The sequence below is a fragment of the Oncorhynchus mykiss genome, chromosome 14 (assembly GCF_013265735.2).
Source record: "Oncorhynchus mykiss isolate Arlee chromosome 14, USDA_OmykA_1.1, whole genome shotgun sequence".
In the NCBI taxonomy this organism is placed as follows: domain Eukaryota; kingdom Metazoa; phylum Chordata; class Actinopteri; order Salmoniformes; family Salmonidae; genus Oncorhynchus; species Oncorhynchus mykiss.
Window position 1 is genome coordinate 35,908,272 of NC_048578.1, and position 22,359 is coordinate 35,930,630.

General features: G+C 46.7%; 1 protein-coding gene across 9 annotated transcripts in view; it reads right to left on the minus strand.

The window, feature by feature from the left end:
- Positions 1-22,359, minus strand: part of LOC100305133 (TNFAIP3-interacting protein 1) — a 42,062-nt gene that overhangs the window by 13,021 nt on the left and 6,682 nt on the right. For 7 of the 9 annotated variants that reach the window (XM_036943453.1, XM_036943452.1, XM_036943448.1 and 4 more), the window contains 10 exons: positions 21,305-21,503; positions 19,757-19,906; positions 17,252-17,346; positions 9,051-9,107; positions 6,128-6,328; positions 4,119-4,213; positions 3,512-3,665; positions 1,880-1,981; positions 1,511-1,576; positions 399-530 (listed from right to left, as the gene is read on the minus strand). In XM_036943453.1, coding sequence (XP_036799348.1) covers positions 399-530; positions 1,511-1,576; positions 1,880-1,981; positions 3,512-3,665; positions 4,119-4,213; positions 6,128-6,328; positions 9,051-9,107; positions 17,252-17,346; positions 19,757-19,906; positions 21,305-21,467 — 1,215 coding nt within the window. In that variant the 5' untranslated portion in view covers positions 21,468-21,503. The remainder of the gene's footprint in view (positions 1-398; positions 531-1,510; positions 1,577-1,879; positions 1,982-3,511; positions 3,666-4,118; positions 4,214-6,127; positions 6,329-9,050; positions 9,108-17,251; positions 17,347-19,756; positions 19,907-21,304; positions 21,504-22,359) is intronic. The other 2 variants (XM_036943450.1, XM_036943456.1) reach the window with 1 other exon arrangement.

A 22,359-nucleotide genomic window follows, 5' to 3' on the forward strand; every position in this document is an offset into this window, starting at 1 on the left:
TGCTACTGGTAGCCTAGCAATACCTCGCTCGTCCCTCAACTTGAGATAATCAATGAGAGTGGGGGTAGCACTGAGCTAGCCTACAACGTCACTTCCTGGAGTAGCTTAATCTGTGCATGTTATGTCTACATAAATCTATGACTTCCTTGGCTTCAAATGCACTATTGAGTCCATTCATATATAGGTAATTGTGACAAACAGACAGGTGAGACACTCAATGGACCGTGGCTGAGTGGGCTGGAGCAGTTCTCCTCCACACTGACACGCATGAGTTCCCAGCAGTGAGGACCGCACACTCACCAACACACACACACACACACACACACAGCAAAAATGTTGTTGGGTTTGTATACGTCTTGACATGGTTGGGTCTGTACTAGGTTTCTGTATGTTCTCACCTGTACGTTCTCAATCTTGGACTTGGCGAGCAGCAGCTTCTTATCGTAGTCCCGCTGCCTCTGTTCTCGCTCTGCCTCCAGCTCCTGCACGGCCTTCTGGGAGTCCGCCAGCCGCTGACGCAGGTCTGTGATCTGATGTTTTTTTCAAACAGTTTTAAAACAGGGGGTATTGGTGTCTTTTTTTATATAGAGATGATTGGAGTAGCAGAGAAAGTAACTGTGTTGGAGCAGGTCTATGCAGTTACACAGGGCTGTGTTAGTGTATAGACCCACAGACACGGCCAAATGGCGAAACTATATGTTGAGCGGTTTGGGGGTTAGATTCTACGGTAATTTTCCCTCAATTTTTTGTTGTTGTTGTCACTGAGCAAATTTCTGGTCTACTAAGTGCAATCTTGAACGCTGTAAAAATTCTGTGCAACTTCCAGGGCCGCGTTTACTGTGAACACTAAGGCTGTACCTGCTTTAAGTTAGTTATAACTAGTGTTGCATGGTATACTGGTACCACGGTAATATCACAGTACCAAAACGTCATGATACCAAACATTTTAGAATACCGTAGTACCGTTTCATATGATACTACTAACTTTTTCCAGCCTTACCGATCTAAAAGAACCTGCTGTCCCTTGTTTTAATAAAGTCAGTTGATTTGAAGCAACAGCCTCTTGTATGCGCCGTTCCAATAATAACCAATTCCCTTTCATGCTCATGACATGTGTGCCAGCTGTACTCAATTGAATTTACCAGGTGGACTTGAAGTTGTAGAAACATCTCAAGGATGATCAATGGAAAAAAAAGATGCACCTGAGCTCAATTTCGAGTTTCGATTTCGAGTTTCGATTTCTGTTTATACATTTGCCCCCCCCCCCCAAAAAAAAAAACCCTGTTTTTGCTTTGTCATTATGGGATAGCGTGTGTAGATTCAAAAACAAACAATTTAATAATAAGTCAAGGGGTCTGAAAACTTTACGAATTATGTGTAAACACTGCATAGTAAACAAGACTGTACCTCAGGTTACTAATGTCATTTCCATCAAGTTACTATGAGTGTTTTCAGATAATCTCTTCTGTATTCCGTGTGTGTGTGTGTGTGTGTGTGTGAGATAACAAACCTTCTGTTCAAACTGTGACTTCATCGAGTTCCACTGGACATCCCACTGCTTGTTCACTTCCAGTACCTGTTATCATCATCATCATCATCACCACCACAACAACGGAAATATGACTGAAACCAATACGTCATTTATACATTTTTCACAGGCTTCCCAACAACTAAACAGGGCACCTAAGCAAGGGTGCGTTTCAAAATGGCACCTTATTTCCTATATAGTGCACTACTATGTATGAACCCTGGTGAAAAGTAGTGCACTATAAAGAGAATAGGGTGTCATTTGATCTGCATCCAGAAAATGGTTTTTTTCTTCTCAAAGACCTTTCCATGTGGAAAGAGGACAGCTGATGTAATGTTGAGAGGGACTCACATCTTTCCTCTGCTTCTCTAGAAGCTTGATCTTCTTCTCGTATGCCTCTGGGTCACAGGGCTTGGCCGGGGCTTTCTCCTTCTCTGTGGTATTCCCATTCTGCTGTAGGACAGGGATATAAAACATGACGATTTTTAAAAAGGAATAATGCACTCAAACTATTTTTGGTTTGTCCCTTGTTGATACATTCCCAAAATGTTTTTAATTTTATCTTTTCATGTCAGCAATCACATTGTCAAGAGACGGCCCAGTACATCCCCGGGGCCAAGCTTCCTGCCATCCAGGACCTCTATACCAGGCGGTGTCAGAGGAAGGCCCCAAAAAAATTGTCAAAGACTCCAGCCACAAATCAAAATCAAATCAAATGTATTTTTATAGCCCTTCATACATCAGCTGATATCTCAAAGTGCTGTACAGAAACCCAGCCTAAAACCCCAAACAGCAAGCAATGCAGGTGTAGAAGCACGGTGGCTAGGAAAAACTCCCTAGAAAGGCCAAAACCTAGGAAGAAACCTAGAGAGGAACCAGGCTATGTGGGGTGGCCAGTCCTCTTCTGGCTGTGCCGGGTGGAGATTATAACAGAACATGGTCAAGATGTTCAAATGTTCATAAATGACCAACATGGTCGAATAATAATAAGGCAGAATAGTTGAAACTGGAGCAGCAGCACAGTCAGGTGGACTGGGGACAGCAAGGAGTCATCATGTCAGGTATTCCTGGGGCATGGTCCTAGGGCTCAGGTCCTCCGAGAGAGAGACTGTTCTCTCTGCTACCGTAAGGCAAGCGGTACCGGAGCGCCAAGTCTAGGTCCAAGAGGCTTCTAAACAGCTTCTCCCCCCAAGACATAAGACCCCTGAACACCTAATCAAATGGCTACCCAGACTATTTGCATTGCCTCCGCCCCACCCACTCTCTTTTACACTGCTGCTACTCTTATTATCTGTGCATACACTTTAATAACTACCTATACTACCCCGAAACATCATTCACAGAGCCCACTCTGCAACAGGACAGGGCTATGAAACATCATTCACAGAGCCCACTCTGCAACAGGACAGGGCTATGAAACATCATTCACAGAGCCCACACTGCAACAGGACAGGGCTATTGCTCTTAAATTCCGTGCACTACTACTACAGATCACCATTTATACATGTTGTGAATAAAACAAAAAAAAACATATAGATCTTTTTTTTAATTAAAACATTTGCAAGAAAGACCTGGGAAGTCGCTCACAGACATTCTACACGGACCAATGAGACAATATGAGAAATATCACACACCAACAGTACAGTAGTACTACAACGTGATATGAAAATGGGGAAGTCAGTCACATCCTCCTACTGTACAGTACGTGAGGATGAAGTAAACACGTTAACTACTCCACTACTGTGATGCCTGGCAATGGTCTGACTCATACTGACAACACCCAATATGGAAATTACAGGATTTAAATCTACAGTATTTACTGTAACAACACACATCCTGAAATGATGCTGTGGCTTCCTAGACATCTATGCTGATCCATTTCCCCCTCTCTCTCTCTCTCTCTCTCTCTCTCTCTCTCCCAGCTTTTAATCCTCTGAACCAGACAGGTGCCCTTCCATCCATTCTGCCACAGGATTTCCATACCTTCTGTGGTGTGCTGACCTCCATCTTGGATCTAACGCTGGCAGTTTCCTCTTTCACCACATCTTCTTTGGCTTCTGGCTGCCCCTCGCTCTCTGCCGCGGTCTCTCCTGCTCCCGAGAGCGTTACCAGCTCTTTCAGCTTCAGGTTCTCCTGTCTGCAGTGACCAGACAGTGAAAACAGGGTTAGTGTTACTGGGCAGTTACAGAGAGAGACATCTAGAATATCTATCCCAGTGTCTAGTAGAGTAATGTGCAGCTTGGCAGAGCCCCAGGACATCCTCTGGGAAGACCCCACAGAGGTAGGGAGAATATTAGGGCAATTCCTGAATCATCAAAAACGATAGACTTTGACCAACTGTCACTTCACTTGAAGCTCTGTAGTCGCTGGACAGAGAATCACCGTTAAAAAGAAAAAGCCCACTCACTGTTTACCGAATACCAAGTGCTTATTGCCTTTATTTAAACTCAAACAAAGTCCTAAACTTCACGTGGGAGCAGAAAACAGCAAAGTCAACATTCATGTTTAAATTCACAATAATAAACTCAAACGCCTCCTCTCCCCCTGGGGAGCAAGAAGTCCAACTGAATCCACAGAAAATACAACTCACCTCAGTAGTTCCAAGTCTCCGTTTCTGTACTGAAGGTCTTCCTCCATCTTCTTTCTCAGCTCGCTGTTCTCTTGTCTGAGCTGCTCACAAAGGGTCTAGACAAACAGAGGGACACGCATTAGTGAGACAGTACTCTCCGCCTGTACCATGTCACACACCGTTCCCCCTGACCGAGGCAGTCCTGTTCGGTTCCTGCACTTCCTTCCCCATCAGATTATATCATATCCACCATCCTCATCGTGGGCACATCAATGGTGAGAGACTTTGGCCTCCCTTTTCCCCACTGTTCCAGCCAATTTCTTTAATATTGGCACCATAGTCACTCACTCTCTGCCCCGATGTCGCGCTACAGAAGGGGTTCGGACCGTTACAGCCCCGATGTCGCGCTTCAGAAGGGGTTCGGACCGTTACAGCCCCGATGTCACGCTATAGAAGGGGTTCGGACCGTTACAGCCCCGATGTCGCGCTACAGAAGGGGTTCGCCCCGTAACAGCCCCGATGTCGCGCTACAGAAGCGGTTCGGACCGCTACAGCCCCGATGCCGTGCTATAGAAAGGGGTTCGAACCGTTACAGCCCCGATGTCGTGCTATAGAAGGGGTTCGAACCGTTACAGCCCCGATGTCGTGCTATAGAAGGGGTTCGGACAGGAATGTCTCATTTGTGACCATAACCGCAGTGGTTCAAGGATTACCTCAAACACAGCGAACTGCTTAAGAGACTGACGGTGTGAGTTTGGTAGCGTTCCAGTCCTCCCGGTCATAATAAGCAGCAGAGGACATGGAAATCCTATTACAGCGCCGTCTGAAAGTATTCTGACCCCTTGACTTTTTCCACGTTGTACATGGTGGTGGCAGCATCGTCCTGTGGGGATGTTTTTCAGCGGGAGGGACAGGCAGACTTAAGCTTGGCACACCTGTATTTGAGAAGTTTCTCCCATTCTTCTCTGCAGATCCTCAAGCTCTGCCACGTTGGATGGGGAGCGTCGCTGCACAGCAATTTTCAGGTCTCTCCAGAGATGTTCGATCGGGTACAAGTCCGGGGTCTGGATGGTCCACTCATAGACATTCAGAGACTTGTCCTGTAGCGACTCCTGCATTGTCTTGGCTGTGTGCTTAGGGTCGTTGTCCTGTTGGAAGGTGAACCTTCTCCCCAGTCTGAGCTCTGGCGCAAGTTTTTAATCAAGCATCTCTGTACTTTTCTCCGTACATCTTTCCCTCGATCCTAACTAGTCTCCTAGTCCCTGCTGCTGAGAAACATCCGCACGGCATGATGCTGCCACCACCATGCCTCACCGTAGGGATACTGCCACCACCATGCTTCACCGTAGGGATGGTGCCAAGTTTCCTCCAGATGTGACGCTTGGCATTCAGGCCAAAGACCTTGGTTTCATCAGACCAGATCAGCACTTAGATGTAAATGTAGGGCGAATGTCAGTTGCATGCATGTCAAGCTCTCCGGGCTCAAAGTTGAGGAGAGATAGCCTGCATCACTGTTGGTCTTGGAACCAAACTGTCCGTTCAAGCAGTTGGTACACTGTTCCAGACACTCATCAGTACCAAGCCATGCAGCCAGATGGTCCTGTACAGAGGCTGGGAAACGCAGTGTTAAATAGAGCCATGACGACATGGAACTCTGCCACTCCAGGTAACTCAAGTTAGCATTGAAACCAGATTAAAAGAACACTTCACTGCACGACAGGGACTGTCACGTGACATTTAAAAATATATATGTATTGTATTTTTAATTATATTGTGCATATTCTGTATTTTATTTGGAGGTGTTGTGTTTACTATTTGGACCCCAGGAAGACTATGGTTTTGCAACATAATTTAGTTCAGCATCGGGAATGACAAACACACAATTGTTGTTCGCTATACAGGTGACATGCTGAATTTCTACTTTTCAAAATATACCTGTGTGGACACAACCTGTTAACTTCTCTGCCTGCCTAGCCATTTGTCTACCTGCCTGGCTTTCTCCCAAGCTGCTCCTCTCCCCTGTCAGTTACCTGTAGGAGGGAGGTCCTCTGCTCGTTCTTCTGGACCTTGGAGGAGAGGTGGTGGAACTCGACAGCCATGCGTCCCAGGTGGGCTAGGAGCTGGTTGGGGTTGGACGCCTCAGCAAAGATACTGAAGGAGCTCTCTAGACGCTGTAGCTGGCTGGTTAACTCCTGGTTCTCCTGAGGAAGCTGTCCTGTTCCTGCACCAGCCTGGAGATCAAATTAAACTTTATTTATATAGCACCTCCAAAACAATACATTTCTAGACAAATATGAAATTAAGATAAACAATAGTAAAACAATAGTAAAACAACAGAGGACCTGAGACCGACACCTAGAAGACTCAGTCAGGACTGTCAGAGCCTCTGTACCATCATACTGACAGGACTGTCAGAGCCTCTGTACCACCATGCTGACAGAACAGAACAGGACTGTCAGAGCCTCTGTACCACCATACTGACAGGACAGAACAGAACAGGACTGTCAGAGCCTCTGTACCACCATACTGACAGGACTGTCAGAGCCTCTGTACCATCATGCTGACAGGACAGAACAGAACTGTCAGAGTCTCTGTACCACCATACTGACTGGCTACTAATCAAGTCATGTCAAAACACAACAGATTTCTCTCTCCAGTTTTGTGGATACTGGATGTATAAAAATAAGGAAAAGTCCTATCTGAATCATACAGCCTGTAGATAGTCAGTCTCAGTCCCACTGTGTCCTATTGACTGGTCATGTAAGTTATGCTCCCTATCCTATAATGCAAAACTCCATTAAGATTGAGTCAGAGGTGGGGAAACATTTAAAAAGCTCAGTGTAGGGGGCTACCGAGTGGGGCAGAAGTCTAAGGCACTGCATTGCATGCAGTAGTGCTAGAGGTGTTACTACGGTCCTGGGTTCATATCCCGGGCTGTGCCACAACCGACCGCGGTAGGGAGTCCCATAGGACGGCGCACAATTGGCCCAGCGTCGTCCGGGTTAGGGGAGGGTTTGGCCCAGCGTCGTTCGGGTTAGGGGAGGGTTTGGCCGGGGGGGCTTTACTTGGCTCATCGCACTCTAGCGACTCCTTGTGGCGGGTTCCTTCGGGCTGACCCCTGATGCCAGTTGAACGGTGTTTTCCTCCGACACATTGGTGCGGCTGGCTTCCGGGTTAAGCTGGCGGGTGTTAAGGAGCGCGGTTTGGCAGGTCATGTTTCGAAGGACGTATGGACTCCACCTTCACCTCTCCCGAGCCCGTTGGTGAGTTACAGCGATGACACAAGATTGAACAATTTGGTAGAAAGGGGGGGGGGGGGGGGATAAAATACAAAATAAATAAATGAAATAAGAAAAGCTCAGTGTATAGCCTTGAAGAAATAGTTTTCCTATCCTTGAGGAAATACGTCCTAGTTTCCTATCCTTTGGGTGATGAGGCATGTCAGTGACGGTCATATGCCATGTGACTCTATACCACATCTGTCCAGAATATCCTGTGACTGATATTCTTCCCTGTCAAGCATTCCCTAACAGCAGGTGTGTGTGTGTAGTCAGTAATAATCGTGGACATTCCCTGTGCTGACGACTCATGTTGAGCTCCCAGTATTGAGTTAGTTAGCGGTTGACTCACAACAAAAAGAGACAGAAGTTCCTGATATGGGAGAAATGACCAGAGAGAACAGAGAACTAAGGAAATGAAACTCGAGGAGCTGCTTTCAAGCTCTTACATTCATCACCAGGTATGTTTTAACTGTTTCGACAAGACGTTATGACATATACACACACCAAATACAGTGCATTTGGAAAGTACTCAGACCCCTTGGGTTTTTTCCACATTGTTAGGTTACAGCCTTATTCCTCAAATCAATCTACACACAATATCCCATAATGACAAAGCAAAAACACTATTGTAGAAATGTTTGCTAATTTATAAAGCAATTAAACTGAAATATCACATTTACTTAAGTATTCAGACTCTTTCTTCCGGTACTTTGTTGAAGCACCTTTGGCAGCTATTACAGCCTCGAGTCTTCTTGAGTATGACGCTACAAGCTTGGCACACCTGTATTTTGGGAGTTTCTCCCATTCTTCTCTGCAGATCCTCTCAAGCTCTGTCAGGTTGGATGGGGAGCGTCGCTGCAAAGCTATTTTCAGAGATGTTCGATCAGGTTTAAGTCTGGGCTCTGGCTGGGCCACTCAAAGACATTCAGAGACTTGTCCAGAAGCCACTTCAGTGTTGTCTTGGCTGTGTGCTTAGGGTCATTGTCCTGTTGGAAGACGAACCTTCGCCCGCAGTCTAAGGTCCAGAGCAGGTTTTCATCAAGTAGCTTTTCAGACAAGGAGAATGTTGTTTCTCTGACGAGTGCCTTCAGTCCGGCCACTCTACCACAAAGGTCTGATTGGTGGAGTGCTCCACCAATCAGACCTTTGTGGTAGAGTGCTGCAGAGATGTGCCTTTCCAAATCATGTCCAATGAATTGAATTTCCCACAGGTGGACTCCAATCAAGTTGTAGAAACATCTCAAGGATGATCAATGGAAACAGGATGCACCTGTGCTCAATTTTGAGTCTCATCGCAAAGGGTCTGAATAATTATGTAAATAACATATGTTTATTTTTTTAAATAAATTTACAAAAATGTCTAAAATCCTGTTTTCGCTTTGTCATTAGGTGGTAGTGTGTGTAGATTGCTGAGGATTTTTATTTATTTCATCTATTTTAGAATAAGTCTGTAACCGAAGGCACTGAATATACACATTTTACAATCTTGCTGAATGTGATCCTTCTAGACACAAACAGATGCATTGAGTGGTTCTGAATGTAGGCTACACACACACACACACACCTTTATGGATGAAACTGAATCTATTACATAAAGAACCTGGATCGTTTCCAAACATCCCATTTGAGCCCCGTTATTGTTAGCTAGCCCCGTGTGAAAAATGGTACTTACCGTCTGGGTATCAGAGGTCTTCTCCATATTCACCACCTCAAACTCTGACAGACCTTCCTAGAAGCACCAAACAGGACAATGACAAACTGTAAATAGATCCAGACTGAACTTCTGGATGGCATTTTTAATGTATCTGCGTCCAGTGAGAAGGATAGTTAGAGGTAGTTTGGCAAGCCAATGCTAACTAGCATTAGCGCAACGGCACTGGAAGTCTATGAGAACAGCTAGCATGCTGCGCTAACGCTAGTTAGAAACTTCCTTCAAACTACACGTAGAGACATAAAAATGTTATCCACGAGTTCGCCTGACTCCAGGTAAGTAGAAAAAGGGCTTCATGGCAACAAAAAAAACAACTAACCCTTTAACACTAGAACAGATAAAGCAGTCATTTTGACTGCTCGTGAATTTGATTTTTGTCTCTGCCATTTTGTAAGTCATGCCCCACTCTGTCCTTGATTTTTCCTAAATAAGTCTATAAACACACTGTCGGTGTTAGAATCGTAATATCACAAACAAAACGAGAGTTATAAGCAGTTCCAGGAGGGCATGTCATTTTTTTTATGGTTTTCCCCCTACTTCTCCCAACAGTTTAATTTTTTTTATTTCACCTTTATTTAACCAGGTAGGCTAGTTGAGAACAAGTTCTCATTTACAACTGCGACCTGGCCAAGATAAAGCATAGCAGTGTCAACAGACAACAACACAGAGTTACACATGGAGTAAACAATAAACAAGTCAATAACACAGTAGAAAAAAAGAGAGTCTATATACATTGTGTGCAAAAGGCATGAGGAGGTAGGCGAATAATTACAATTTTGCAGATTAACACTGGAGTGATAAATGATCAAAAGGTCGTGTGCAGGTAGAGATACTGGTGTGCAAAAAAGCAGAAAAGTAAATAAATAAAAACAGTATGGGGATGAGGTAGGTAGATTGTGTGGGCTATTTACAGATGGACTATGTACAGCTGCAGCGATCGGTTAGCTGCTCAGATAGCTGATGTTTAAAGTTAGTGAGGGAAATGTAAGTCTCCAACTTCAGCAATTTTTGCAATTCGTTCCAGTCACAGGCAGCAGAGAACTGGAAGAAAAGGCAGCCAAATGAGGTGTTGGCTTTAAGGATGATCAGTGAGATACACCTGCTGGAGCGCGTGCTACGGGTGGGTGTTGCCATCGTGACCAGTGAACTGAGATAAGGCGGAGCTTTACCTTGCATGGACTTGTAGATGACCTGGAGCCAGTGGGTCTGGCGACGAATATGTAGCGAGGGCCTGCCGACAAATATGTAGCGAGGGCCAGCCGACTAGAGCATACAGGTCGCAGTGGTGGGTGGTATAAGGTGCTTTAGTAACAAAACGGATGGCACTGTGATAAACTGCATCCAGTTTGCTGAGTAGAGTATTGGAAGCTATTTTGTAGATGACATCGCCAAAGTCGAGGATCGGTAGGATAGTCAGTTTTACTAGGGTAAGTTTGGCGGCATGAGTGAAGGAGGCTTTGTTGCGGAATAGAAAACCGACTCTAGATTTGATTTTAGATTGGAGATGTTTGATATGAGTCTGGAAGGAGAGTTTAGTCTAGCCAGACACCTAGGTACTTATAGATGTCCACATATTCTAGGTCGGAACCATTCAGGGTGGTGATGCTAGTCAGGCGTGCGGGTGCAGGCAGCGAAAGGTTGAAAAGCATGCATTTTGTTTTGCTAAGGTTTAAGAGCAGTTGGAGGCCACGGAAGGAGTGTTGTATGGCATTGAAGCTCATTTGGAGGTTAGATAGCAGTGTCCAAGGAAGGGCCAGAAGTATACAGAATGGTGTCGTCTGCGTAGAGGTGGGTCTCCCGACAGTAAACAGGGCCTGCTCTGCTACTTCTCCCGACAGTAAACAGGGTCTGCTACTTCTCCCGACAGTAAACAGGGCTACTTCTCCCGACAGTAAACAGGGTCTGCTCCGCTACTTCTCCCGACAGTAAACAGGGCCTGCTCTGCTACTTCTCCCGACAGTAAACAGGGCCTGCTCTGCTACTTCTCCCGACAGTAAACAGGGTCTGCTCTGCTACTTCTCCCGACAGTAAACAGGGCCTGCTCTGCTACTTCTCCCGACAGTAAACAGGGCCTGCTCTGCTACTTCTCCCGACAGTAAACAGGGCCTGCTCCGCTACTTCTCCCGACAGTAAACAGGGCCTGCTCTGCTACTTCTCCCGACAGTAAACAGGGCCTGCTCCGCTACTTCTCCCGACAGTAAACAGGGCCTGCTCTGCTACTTCTCCCGACAGTAAACAGGGCCTGCTCCGCTACTTCTCCCGACAGTAAATAGGGCCTGCTCCATTACTTCTCTCGACAGTAAACAGGGTCTGCTCTGCTACTTCTCCCGACAGTAAACAGGGCCTGCTCTGCTACTTCTCCCGACAGTAAACAGGGCCTGCTCTGCTACTTCTCCCGACAGTAAACAGGGTCTGCTCCGCTACTTCTCCCGACAGTAAACAGGGTCTGCTCTGCTACTTCTCCCGACAGTAAACAGGGCTTGCTCCGCTACTTCTCCCGACAGTAAACAGGGTCTGCTCTGCTACTTCTCCCGACAGTAAACAGGGTCTGCTCTGCTACTTCTCCCGACAGTAAACAGGGCTACTTCTCCCGACAGTAAACAGGGCCTGCTCCGCTACTTCTCCCGACAGTAAATAGGGCCTGCTCCATTACTTCTCCCGACAGTAAACAGGGTCTGCTCTGCTACTTCTCCCGACAGTAAACAGGGCCTGCTCTGCTACTTCTCCCGACAGTAAACAGGGTCTGCTCTGCTACTTCTCCCGACAGTAAACAGGGTCTGCTCTGCTACTTCTCCCGACAGTAAACAGGGCTTGCTCCGCTACTTCTCCCGACAGTAAACAGGGCCTGCTCCGCTACTTCTCCCGACAGTAAACAGGGTCTGCTCTGCTACTTCTCCCGACAGTAAACAGGGTCTGCTCTGCTACTTCTCCCGACAGTAAACAGGGCTACTTCTCCCGACAGTAAACAGGGTCTGCTCCGCTACGTCTCCCGACAGTAAACAGGGTCTGCTCTGCTACTTCTCCCGACAGTAAACAGGGCTTGCTCCGCTACTTCTCCCGACAGTAAACAGGGCCTGCTCCGCTACTTCTCCCGACAGTAAACAGGGCCTGCTCCGCTACTTCTCCCAACAGTAAACAGGGTCTGCTCTGCTACTTCTCCCGACAGTAAACAGGGCTTGCTCCGCTACTTCTCCCGACAGTAAACAGGGCCTGCTCCGCTACTTCTCCCGACAGTAAACAGGGCCTGCTCCGCTACTTCTCCCAACAGTAAACAGGGTCTGCTCTGCTACTTCTCCCGACAGTAAACAGGGTCTGCTCTGCTACTTCTCCCGACAGTAAACAGGGCTACTTCTCCCGACAGTAAACAGGGTCTGCTCCGCTACTTCTCCCGACAGTAAACAGGGTCTGCTCTGCTACTTCTCCCGACAGTAAACAGGGTCTGCTCTGCTACTTCTCCCAACAGTAAACAGGGTCTGCTCTGCTACTTCTCCCAACAGTAAACAGGGTCTGCTCCGCTACTTCTCCCGACAGTAAACAGGGTCTGCTCTGCTACTTCTCCCGACAGTAAACAGGGCTACTTCTCCCGACAGTAAACAGGGCCTGCTCCGCTACTTCTCCCGACAGTAAATAGGGCCTGCTCCATTACTTCTCCCGACAGTAAACAGGGTCTGCTCTGCTACTTCTCCCGACAGTAAACAGGGCCTGCTCTGCTACTTCTCCCGACAGTAAACAGGGTCTGCTCTGCTACTTCTCCCGACAGTAAACAGGGTCTGCTCTGCTACTTCTCCCGACAGTAAACAGGGCTTGCTCCGCTACTTCTCCCGACAGTAAACAGGGCCTGCTCCGCTACTTCTCCCGACAGTAAACAGGGTCTGCTCTGCTACTTCTCCCGACAGTAAACAGGGTCTGCTCTGCTACTTCTCCCGACAGTAAACAGGGCTACTTCTCCCGACAGTAAACAGGGTCTGCTCCGCTACGTCTCCCGACAGTAAACAGGGTCTGCTCTGCTACTTCTCCCGACAGTAAACAGGGCTTGCTCCGCTACTTCTCCCGACAGTAAACAGGGCCTGCTCCGCTACTTCTCCCGACAGTAAACAGGGCCTGCTCCGCTACTTCTCCCAACAGTAAACAGGGTCTGCTCTGCTACTTCTCCCGACAGTAAACAGGGCTTGCTCCGCTACTTCTCCCGACAGTAAACAGGGCCTGCTCCGCTACTTCTCCCGACAGTAAACAGGGCCTGCTCCGCTACTTCTCCCAACAGTAAACAGGGTCTGCTCCGCTACTTCTCCCGACAGTAAACAGGGCCTGCTCCGCTACTTCTCCCAACAGTAAACAGGGTCTGCTCTGCTACTTCTCCCGACAGTAAACAGGGTCTGCTCTGCTACTTCTCCCAGCAGTAAACAGGGCTACTTCTCCCGACAGTAAACAGTGCTACTTCTCCCAGCAGTTGAAAGTGCAGTGCCCAGATGATAATCACCCCGATAATTGCCTTGAAACTGAATCTAAACTGATTTTACACATATAACAGATGAAACTAATGTAGTATGCTGAGGAAAATGGGTGAGTTGATGAGCGAGGGGTTAACAAACCATGCCTAATTATATATTCATCAATTGTGAATTTAGAACACTGTGAGCCCTTGTTAAATCTCTAAATAGGTATGTACCCTATATCAGTCCACCGAATCCCAGCCGTCTTATCAGTCTGCTCTGGCCTACTGGGAGCAGGCTACAAAGTGTGTGTGTGTAATTGTACATGCTGAACAGCTTTCAATATCTAGGAAAACATCCATATCAGGCCGCAGGTGAGGGAGTGTCAGAGAATGTGGTGATGAGGCTTGTTGGTATCTTAGGTTGGCACCACGGACAATTTCTTAACTTCACTGTCATTGGGCAAAAAAGTTGCTTGCAAAGAAAACAAGTCCGGCTGGCACCATGAACAAAGTGAGACGGGAGCTCCCTCCCTCCCTCTCTCCCTCCCACCCCCTCTCCCTCCCTTCCTGACCTCCCACCCCTCCCTCCCTCTCTCTCTCTGAACATAAAGCACCTGCACAGCCGTTGTACAACGGTGCTGAAGAATGACCAGTCCAACTAACCCCGGCAGTCTAACTAACCCTAACCCCGGCGGTCTAACTAACCCCGGCGGTCTAACTAACCCCGGCGGTCTAACTAACCCCGGCAGTCTAACTAACCCTAACCCCGGCGGTCTAACTAACCCCGGCGGTCTAACTAACCCCGGCGGTCTAACTAACCCCGGCGGTCTAACTAACCCCGGCGGTCTAACTAACCCCGGCGGTCTAACTAACCCCGGCGGTCTAACTAACCCCGGCGGTCTAACTAACCCCGACGGTCTAACTAACCCCGACGGTCTAACTAACCCCGGCGGTCTAACTAACCCCGGCGGTCTAACTAACCCCGGCGGTCTAACTAACCCCGGCAGTGTAACTAACCCTGGTAGTGTAACTGACTCTAACCCTGGCAGTGTAACTAACCCCGGCAGTGTAACTAACCCTGGCGGTCTAACTAACCCCGGCAGTGTAACTGACTCTAACCCCGGAAGTGTAACTAACCCTGGTAGTGTAACTGACTCTAACCCTGGCAGTGTAACTAACCCTGGTAGTGTAACTGACTCTAACCCTGGCAGTGTAACTAACCCTGGCAGTGTAACTAACCCTGGCAGTGTAACTAACCCTGGCAGTGTAACTAACCCTGGCAGTCCAACTAACCCTGGCAGTCCAACTAACCCTGGCAGTCCAACTAACCCTGGCAGTGTAACTAACCCAAACCCCGGCAGTGCAACTAACCCTAACCCCGGCAGTGTAACTAACCCTAACCCCGGCAGTGTAACTAACCCTAACCCCGGCAGTGTAACTAACCCTAACCCCGGCAGTGTAACTAACCCTAACCCCGGCAGTGTAACTAACCCTAACCCCGGCAGTGTAACTAACCCTAACCCCGGCAGTGTAACTAACCCTAACCCCGGCAGTCTAACTAACCCTAACCCCGGCAGTGTAACTAACCCTAACCCCGGCGGTGTAACTAACCCTAACCCCGGCGGTGTAACTAACCCTAACCCCGGCGGTGTAACTAACCCTAACCCCGGCGGTGTAACTAACCCTAACCCCGGCAGTGTAACTAACCCTAACCCCGGCAGTGTAACTAACCCTAACCCCGGCAGTGTAACTAACCCTAACCCCGGCAGTGTAACTAACCCTAACCCCGGCAGTGTAACTAACCCTAACCCCGGCAGTGTAACTAACCCTAACCCCGGCAGTGTAACTAACCCTAACCCCGGCAGTGTAACTAACCCTAACCCCGGCAGTGTAACTAACCCTAACCCTGGCAGTGTAACTAACCCCGGCAGTGTAACTAACCCAAACCCTGGCAGTGTAACTAACCCTAGCAGTGTAACTAACCCAAACCCTGGCAGTGTAACTAACCCAAACCCTGGCAGTGTAACTAACCCAAACCCTGGCAGTGTAACTAACCCTAGCAGTGTAACTAATCCAAACCCTGGCAGTGTAACTAACCCAAACCCTGGCAGTGTAACTAACCCAAACCCTGGCAGTGTAACTAACCCAAACCCTGGCAGTGTAACTAACCCTGGCAGTGTAACTAACCCTGGCAGTGTAACTAACCCTAACCCTGGCAGTCTAACTAACCCTAACCCCGGCAGTCTAACTAACCCTAACCCCGGCAGTCTAACTAACCCTAACCCTGGCAGTGTAACTAACCCCGGCAGTGTAACTAACACTAACCCCGGCAGTGTAACTAACCCCGGCAGTCTAACTAACCCTAACCCCGGCAGTCTAACCAACCCCAACCCCGGCAGTGTAACTAACCCTAACCCCGGCGGTGTAACTAACCCTAACCCTGGCAGTGTAACTAACCCCGGCAGTGTAACTAACCCAAACCCTGGCAGTGTAACTAACCCTAGCAGTGTAATTAACCCAAACCCTGGCAGTGTAACTAACCCAAACCCTGGCAGTGTAACTAACCCAAACCCTGGCAGTGTAACTAACCCTAGCAGTGTAACTAATCCAAACCCTGGCAGTGTAACTAACCCAAACCCTGGCAGTGTAACTAACCCAAACCCTGGCAGTGTAACTAACCCAAACCCTGGCAGTGTAACTAACCCTGGCAGTGTAACTAACCCTAACCCTGGCAGTCTAACTAACCCTAACCCCGGCAGTCTAACTAACCCTAACCCCGGCAGTCTAACTAACCCTAACCCTGGCAGTGTAACTAACCCCGGCAGTGTAACTAACCCAAACCCTGGCAGTGTAACTAACCCTAACCCCGGCAGTCTAACTAACCCTAACCCCGGCAGTCTAACTAACCCTAACCCCGGCAGTCTAACTAACCCTAACCCTGGCAGTGTAACTAACCCCGGCAGTGTAACTAACACTAACCCCGGCAGTGTAACTAACCCCGGCAGTCTAACTAACCCTAACCCCGGCAGTCTAACCAACCCTAACCCCGGCAGTCTAACCAACCCTAACCCCGGCAGTGTAACTAACCCTAACCCCGGCAGTCTAACCAACCCTAACCCCGGCAGTCTAACCAACCCTAACCCCGGCAGACTAACCAACCCTAACCCCGGCAGTCTAACTAACCTTAACCCCGGCAGTCTAACCAACCCTAACCCCGGCAGTCTAACCAACCCTAACCCCGGCAGTCTAACCAACCCTAACCCCGGCAGTCTAACTAACCCTAACCCCGGCAGTCTAACTAACCCTAACCCCGGCAGTCTAACCAACCCTAACCCCGGCAGTCTAACCAACCCTAACCCCGGCAGTCTAACTAACCCCGGCGGTCTAACTAACCCCGGCGGTCTAACTAACCCCGGCGGTCTAACTAACCCCGGCAGTCTAACTAACCCCGACAGTCTAACTAACCCCGGCAGTCTAACTAACCCCGGCAGTGTAAGACAACAGGACACAAAGAGAGAACCAGAGACTATTGCTACTTTCAGTTAGCCTTTGCTGGAAGCCAGAAACCAGTTGGGACAGACCTAAAAGCACCACCTTGACATGTGAATGTTAGGTTTCAGATGTAGGTTACTAAGGCTGTACTTAATGTGCTGGACTGCTCAGCCTGATCAAATAACATCTAGAAAATATGAAGTACTCTAAAGCTATAAAGTAATATCTGTTCACTTACGCTGGGCTGCTCATGATTTAGGGCCTTCCCCGTTGAGAGACACGGCTGACTCTCTCTCTGGTCCACACTGGGCTGGCGGTGAAGCTTCCCCTGACCTGAAACAGTCAGGAGTCACCATTACAGGGTCGTTATATATAGTCGCAGCACTGTTACAGGGTCGTTATATAGTCACACCACTGTTACAGGGTCGTTATATATAGTCGCACCACTGTTACAGGGTCGTTATATATAGTCGCACCACTGTTACAGGGTCGTTATATATAGTCGCACCACTGTTACAGGGTCGTTATATAGTCACACCACTGTTACAGGGTCGTTATATAGTCACACCACTGTTACAGGGTCGTTATATATAGTCACACCACTGTTACAGGGTCGTTATATATAGTCACACCACTGTTACAGGGTCGTTATATATAGTCACACCACTGTTACAGGGTCGTTATATATAGTCACACCACTGTTACAGGGTCGTTATATATAGTCACACCACTGTTACAGGGTCGTTATATATAGTCACACCACTGTTACAGGGTCGTTATATATAGTCACACCACTGTTACAGGGTCGTTATATATAGTCACACCACTGTTACAGGGTCGTTATATATAGTCACACCACTGTTACAGGGTCGTTATATATAGTCACACCACTGTTACAGGGTCGTTATATATAGTCACACCACTGTTATATAGTCACACCACTGTTACAGGGTCGTTATATATAGTCACACCACTGTTACAGGGTCGTTATATATAGTCACACCACTGTTACAGGGTCATTATATATAGTCACACCACTGTTACAGGGTCGTTATATAGTCACACCACTGTTACAGGGTCATTATATATAGTCACACCACTGTTACAGGGTCATTATATATAGTCACACCACTGTTACAGGGTCATTATATATAGTCACACCACTGTTACAGGGTCGTTATATATAGTCACACCACTGTTACAGGGTCATTATATATAGTCACACCACTGTTACAGGGTCATTATATATAGTCACACCACTGTTACAGGGTCGTTATATATAGTCACACCACTGTTACAGGGTCATTATATATAGTCACACCACTGTTACAGGGTCGTTATATATAGTCACACCACTGTTACAGGGTCATTATATATAGTCACACCACTGTTACAGGGTCATTATATATAGTCACACCACTGTTACAGGGTCGTTATATATAGTCACACCACTGTTACAGGGTCGTTATATATAGTCACACCACTGTTACAGGGTCATTATATATAGTCACACCACTGTTACAGGGTCATTATATATAGTCACACCACTGTTACAGGGTCGTTATATATAGTCACACCACTGTTACAGGGTCGTTATATATAGTCACACCACTGTTACAGGGTCATTATATATAGTCACACCACTGTTACAGGGTCGTTATATATAGTCACACCACTGTTACAGGGTCATTATATATAGTCACACCACTGTTACAGGGTCGTTATATATAGTCACACCACTGTTACAGGGTCATTATATATAGTCACACCACTGTTACAGGGTCGTTATATATAGTCACACCACTGTTACAGGGTCGTTATATATAGTCACACCACTGTTACAGGGTCGTTATATATAGTCACACCACTGTTACAGGGTCGTTATATATAGTCACACCACTGTTACAGGGTCGTTATATATAGTCACACCACTGTTACAGGGTCGTTATATATAGTCACACCACTGTTATATAGTCACACCACTGTTACAGGGTCATTATATATAGTCACACCACTGCTACAGGGTCGTTATACAGTTAACTGCCTTGTTCAGGGGCAGAACGACAGATTTTTAACTTGTCAGCTCGGGATGCGATCTAGCAACCTTTCGGTTACTGGCTCAACTCGCTAACCACTAGGCTACCTGCCGTTATATGGTCATTATATAGTGTTAGCAACCGCCTATAGAAACCTCAGGAAAAGCTTGCTGTTACAGGTCCAATGCAGACGTTTTTACCTCAATATTAAATTATTTGGTCAATAAGAAACAAAAAATTGTTCCTGAGCAAAGAGCAATTTCTCAAGAATGAATTTTGCTAGGACTGTCTGGGAGTGGTCTGAGCGGGGAGGGAGAAACTGAAAATGTATTGTTGGCAGAGAGATTATTATTGGTCTAATAACAAATGGACTGCATAGTGATGTCACCATGGAAGGCCAAAACTCCATCCAACTAAAACAGGTTGTAATTTCAGCTGGCCTTGTCAAACAGCCGGCCTTGTCAAACAGCCGGCCTTGTCAAACAGCCGGCCTTGTCAAACAGCCGGCCTTGTCAAACAGCCGGCCTTGTCAAACAGCCGGCAGACTAAAATGGCATTGTCATATTCACAAAATTATTCCAACTCACAGTGTAAATATATAGAAAAACACAGGACAATCACGTTTTTCACTGCACTGGGCCATTGATGATAACGTACTGCTGTAAATAATGAATAATCATGTAAGAAACCCATCTCTGATAGCATACCTTGTGTCTCAGTCTGAACAGGTCCTCCCATACACAGACTGGTAGCGAAGCTGGAGGTAGAAGACTTCAGGGCCTCGTTGTCTCTGACCAGCTCCTCTACACGCTGACGCAACTTAGAAGCCTCCCACTGAGACTCCTCCAACAGGTCTCCTACACACCAAACCATTAGTAACAACCGTATTCACAGCAGTGACAAACTGCTCCTACACACCAGAGACAGCTAGAAACAGCTTGATTTGAAGTAGGCCTAGTCACTTGTTCATTATGAGTTGTGGCATATAGCTGAATATGTTATTCACAGTCTACATGACCTATAATACGTGATGGATAGACAGTAGCTAGTGTTTCTGATGACTAACAACTAAATCATGCCGACCCTGAGAACATTACTCATTACAGAGAAACAGCACACAGCCAAAGAATGGACCACGCCAACACTCACTAGTCCCAAGTCACGACAGAGAAACTCCGTGCAAACATTACAGCACACAGCCAAAGAATGGAATCGGGTCTAACCACATTGTTCCTACAAGGCTATGAGAATGGAATATGTAGCTATAATGTATAGGTCACAACACTAATCTAGACAGATGAGTGTGTGATGAGGGTTGTGGTTGTGTAGGGTATGGTCTCAGGTCTACAGTGGCATTGGTACAACGTCACAAGTACCTACACTAACACAGATATATGGAAAGGGGGGGGGGGGTTGTTGTTGTTTATAGAGCTGTAGTCTTACATGGAATATAATCATTTGAAATTCCCCGAACTAAAATCTTACGTAATGTGGTCAAATGCCTGATTACATTCTGTCCACAAGAGATTAGGATTCTAATAAATAGCTGGTGATCTAGACCAGAGAGGTAGTATATATCAGATTAGGATCCTAATAAATAGCTGGTGATCTAGACCAGAGAGGTAGTATATATCAGATTAGGATCCTAATAAAGAGCTGGTGATCTAGACCAGAGAGGTAGTATATATCAGATTAGGATCCTAATAAAGAGCTGGTGATCTAGACCAGAGGTAGTATATATCAGATTAGGATCCTAATAAAGAGCTGGTGATCTAGACCAGAGAGGTAGTATATATCAGATTAGGATCCTCATAAAGAGCTGGTGATCTAGACCAGAGAGGTAGTATATATCAGATTAGGATCCTAATAAAGAGCTGGTGATCTAGACCAGAGAGGTAGTATATATCAGATTAGGATCCTAATAAAGAGCTGGTGATCTAGACCAGAGAGGTAGTATTATATCAGATTAGGATCCTAATAAAGAGCTGGTGATCTAGACCAGAGAGGTAGTATATATCAGATTAGGATAATAATAGAGAGCTGGTGATCTAGACCAGAGAGGTAGTATATATCAGATTAGGATAATAATAGAGAGCTGGTGATCTAGACCAGAGGTAGTATATATCAGATTAGGATCATAATAAAGAGCTGGTGATCTAGACCAGAGAGGTAGTATATATCAGATTAGGATCCTAATAAAGAGCTGGTGATCTAGACCAGAGAGGTAGTATTATATCACAAAAGCAGGTACGGACCTAAGCTCTTGAGTCCCTTCATCCTCTCTCGGAGCACGCTGTTCTCTTCCAGTAGTAGTCTGTAGCTTCCCCCTCCACCACTGCTGCCCTCCTCCCTGGCCTCTCTGGGCTTAGCCTCACCCCCGCCTGGGTCGTAGATACGATAGGGCCCTTTTCCTTCCATTGCCACTGATTCACTTACCAGGCATGGTGCTGGGAACTGAAGGAACAACAGAACAGAAACATCAATAGGAAAGAACCAATAGAAAAAGAGAGGCAGAGCTGTGTGGGAGGTTTCAGTTAGGGAATGTGTTTTGACTGTGCTCAGTAACTTCTGTGACAGTATGGGGAAATAGGCTAATGTCATGTTTACCGTTTGTTATGGGAGAACCTATACTTCAGTAGCCAGATCCCAGATCTGTTTTTACCATCACATCAACTCCTTGGCATGGCAATGAGTGACAAGGAGTTAACTAACTGATCTGGGACCAGGCTAAGTCAATAGCTATATCACACAAGGCTAAGGGGGAAACTAATAGACATTGAGATGTTTAGCCTGCCATAACAAAATGCATACCACATACATGAGGAAAAGTACTAACCTCATACTGCCTAAGGAGAAGTACTAACCTCATACTACCTAATACAGGAGGAGAAGTACTAACCTTATACAGGGGAAGAAGTTTGGTTATATAACAAGCATTGTGTTGGTTCCCCACCCTAAACCATTTACAGAGTAAAGAGTCTTTAACGCCACCATCAAAAGGGGATTTCTGCAAAAGCTATTGAGACACAATCATTTGAATGTGTAACGTACACACACACCGATGTGTTCAAGTCATTGAGTTGGATGTAACAAGGATGTAACAATGCCACACTGGAGAATGCCCCGCAGAAAAATGACCATGCAATATTTAAACTGAACTTCCAGCCAGACAGATGAGAAACAAAGACATTGTACAGTAACCAGATGATTTGAAAGACCCTTGCTAGTGCAGTTGACATCCGTTGCAAAATATAATAATGAAATGAAAGACAAGACATTATTTTAGAAAACTTCATCATTCCAACCAATT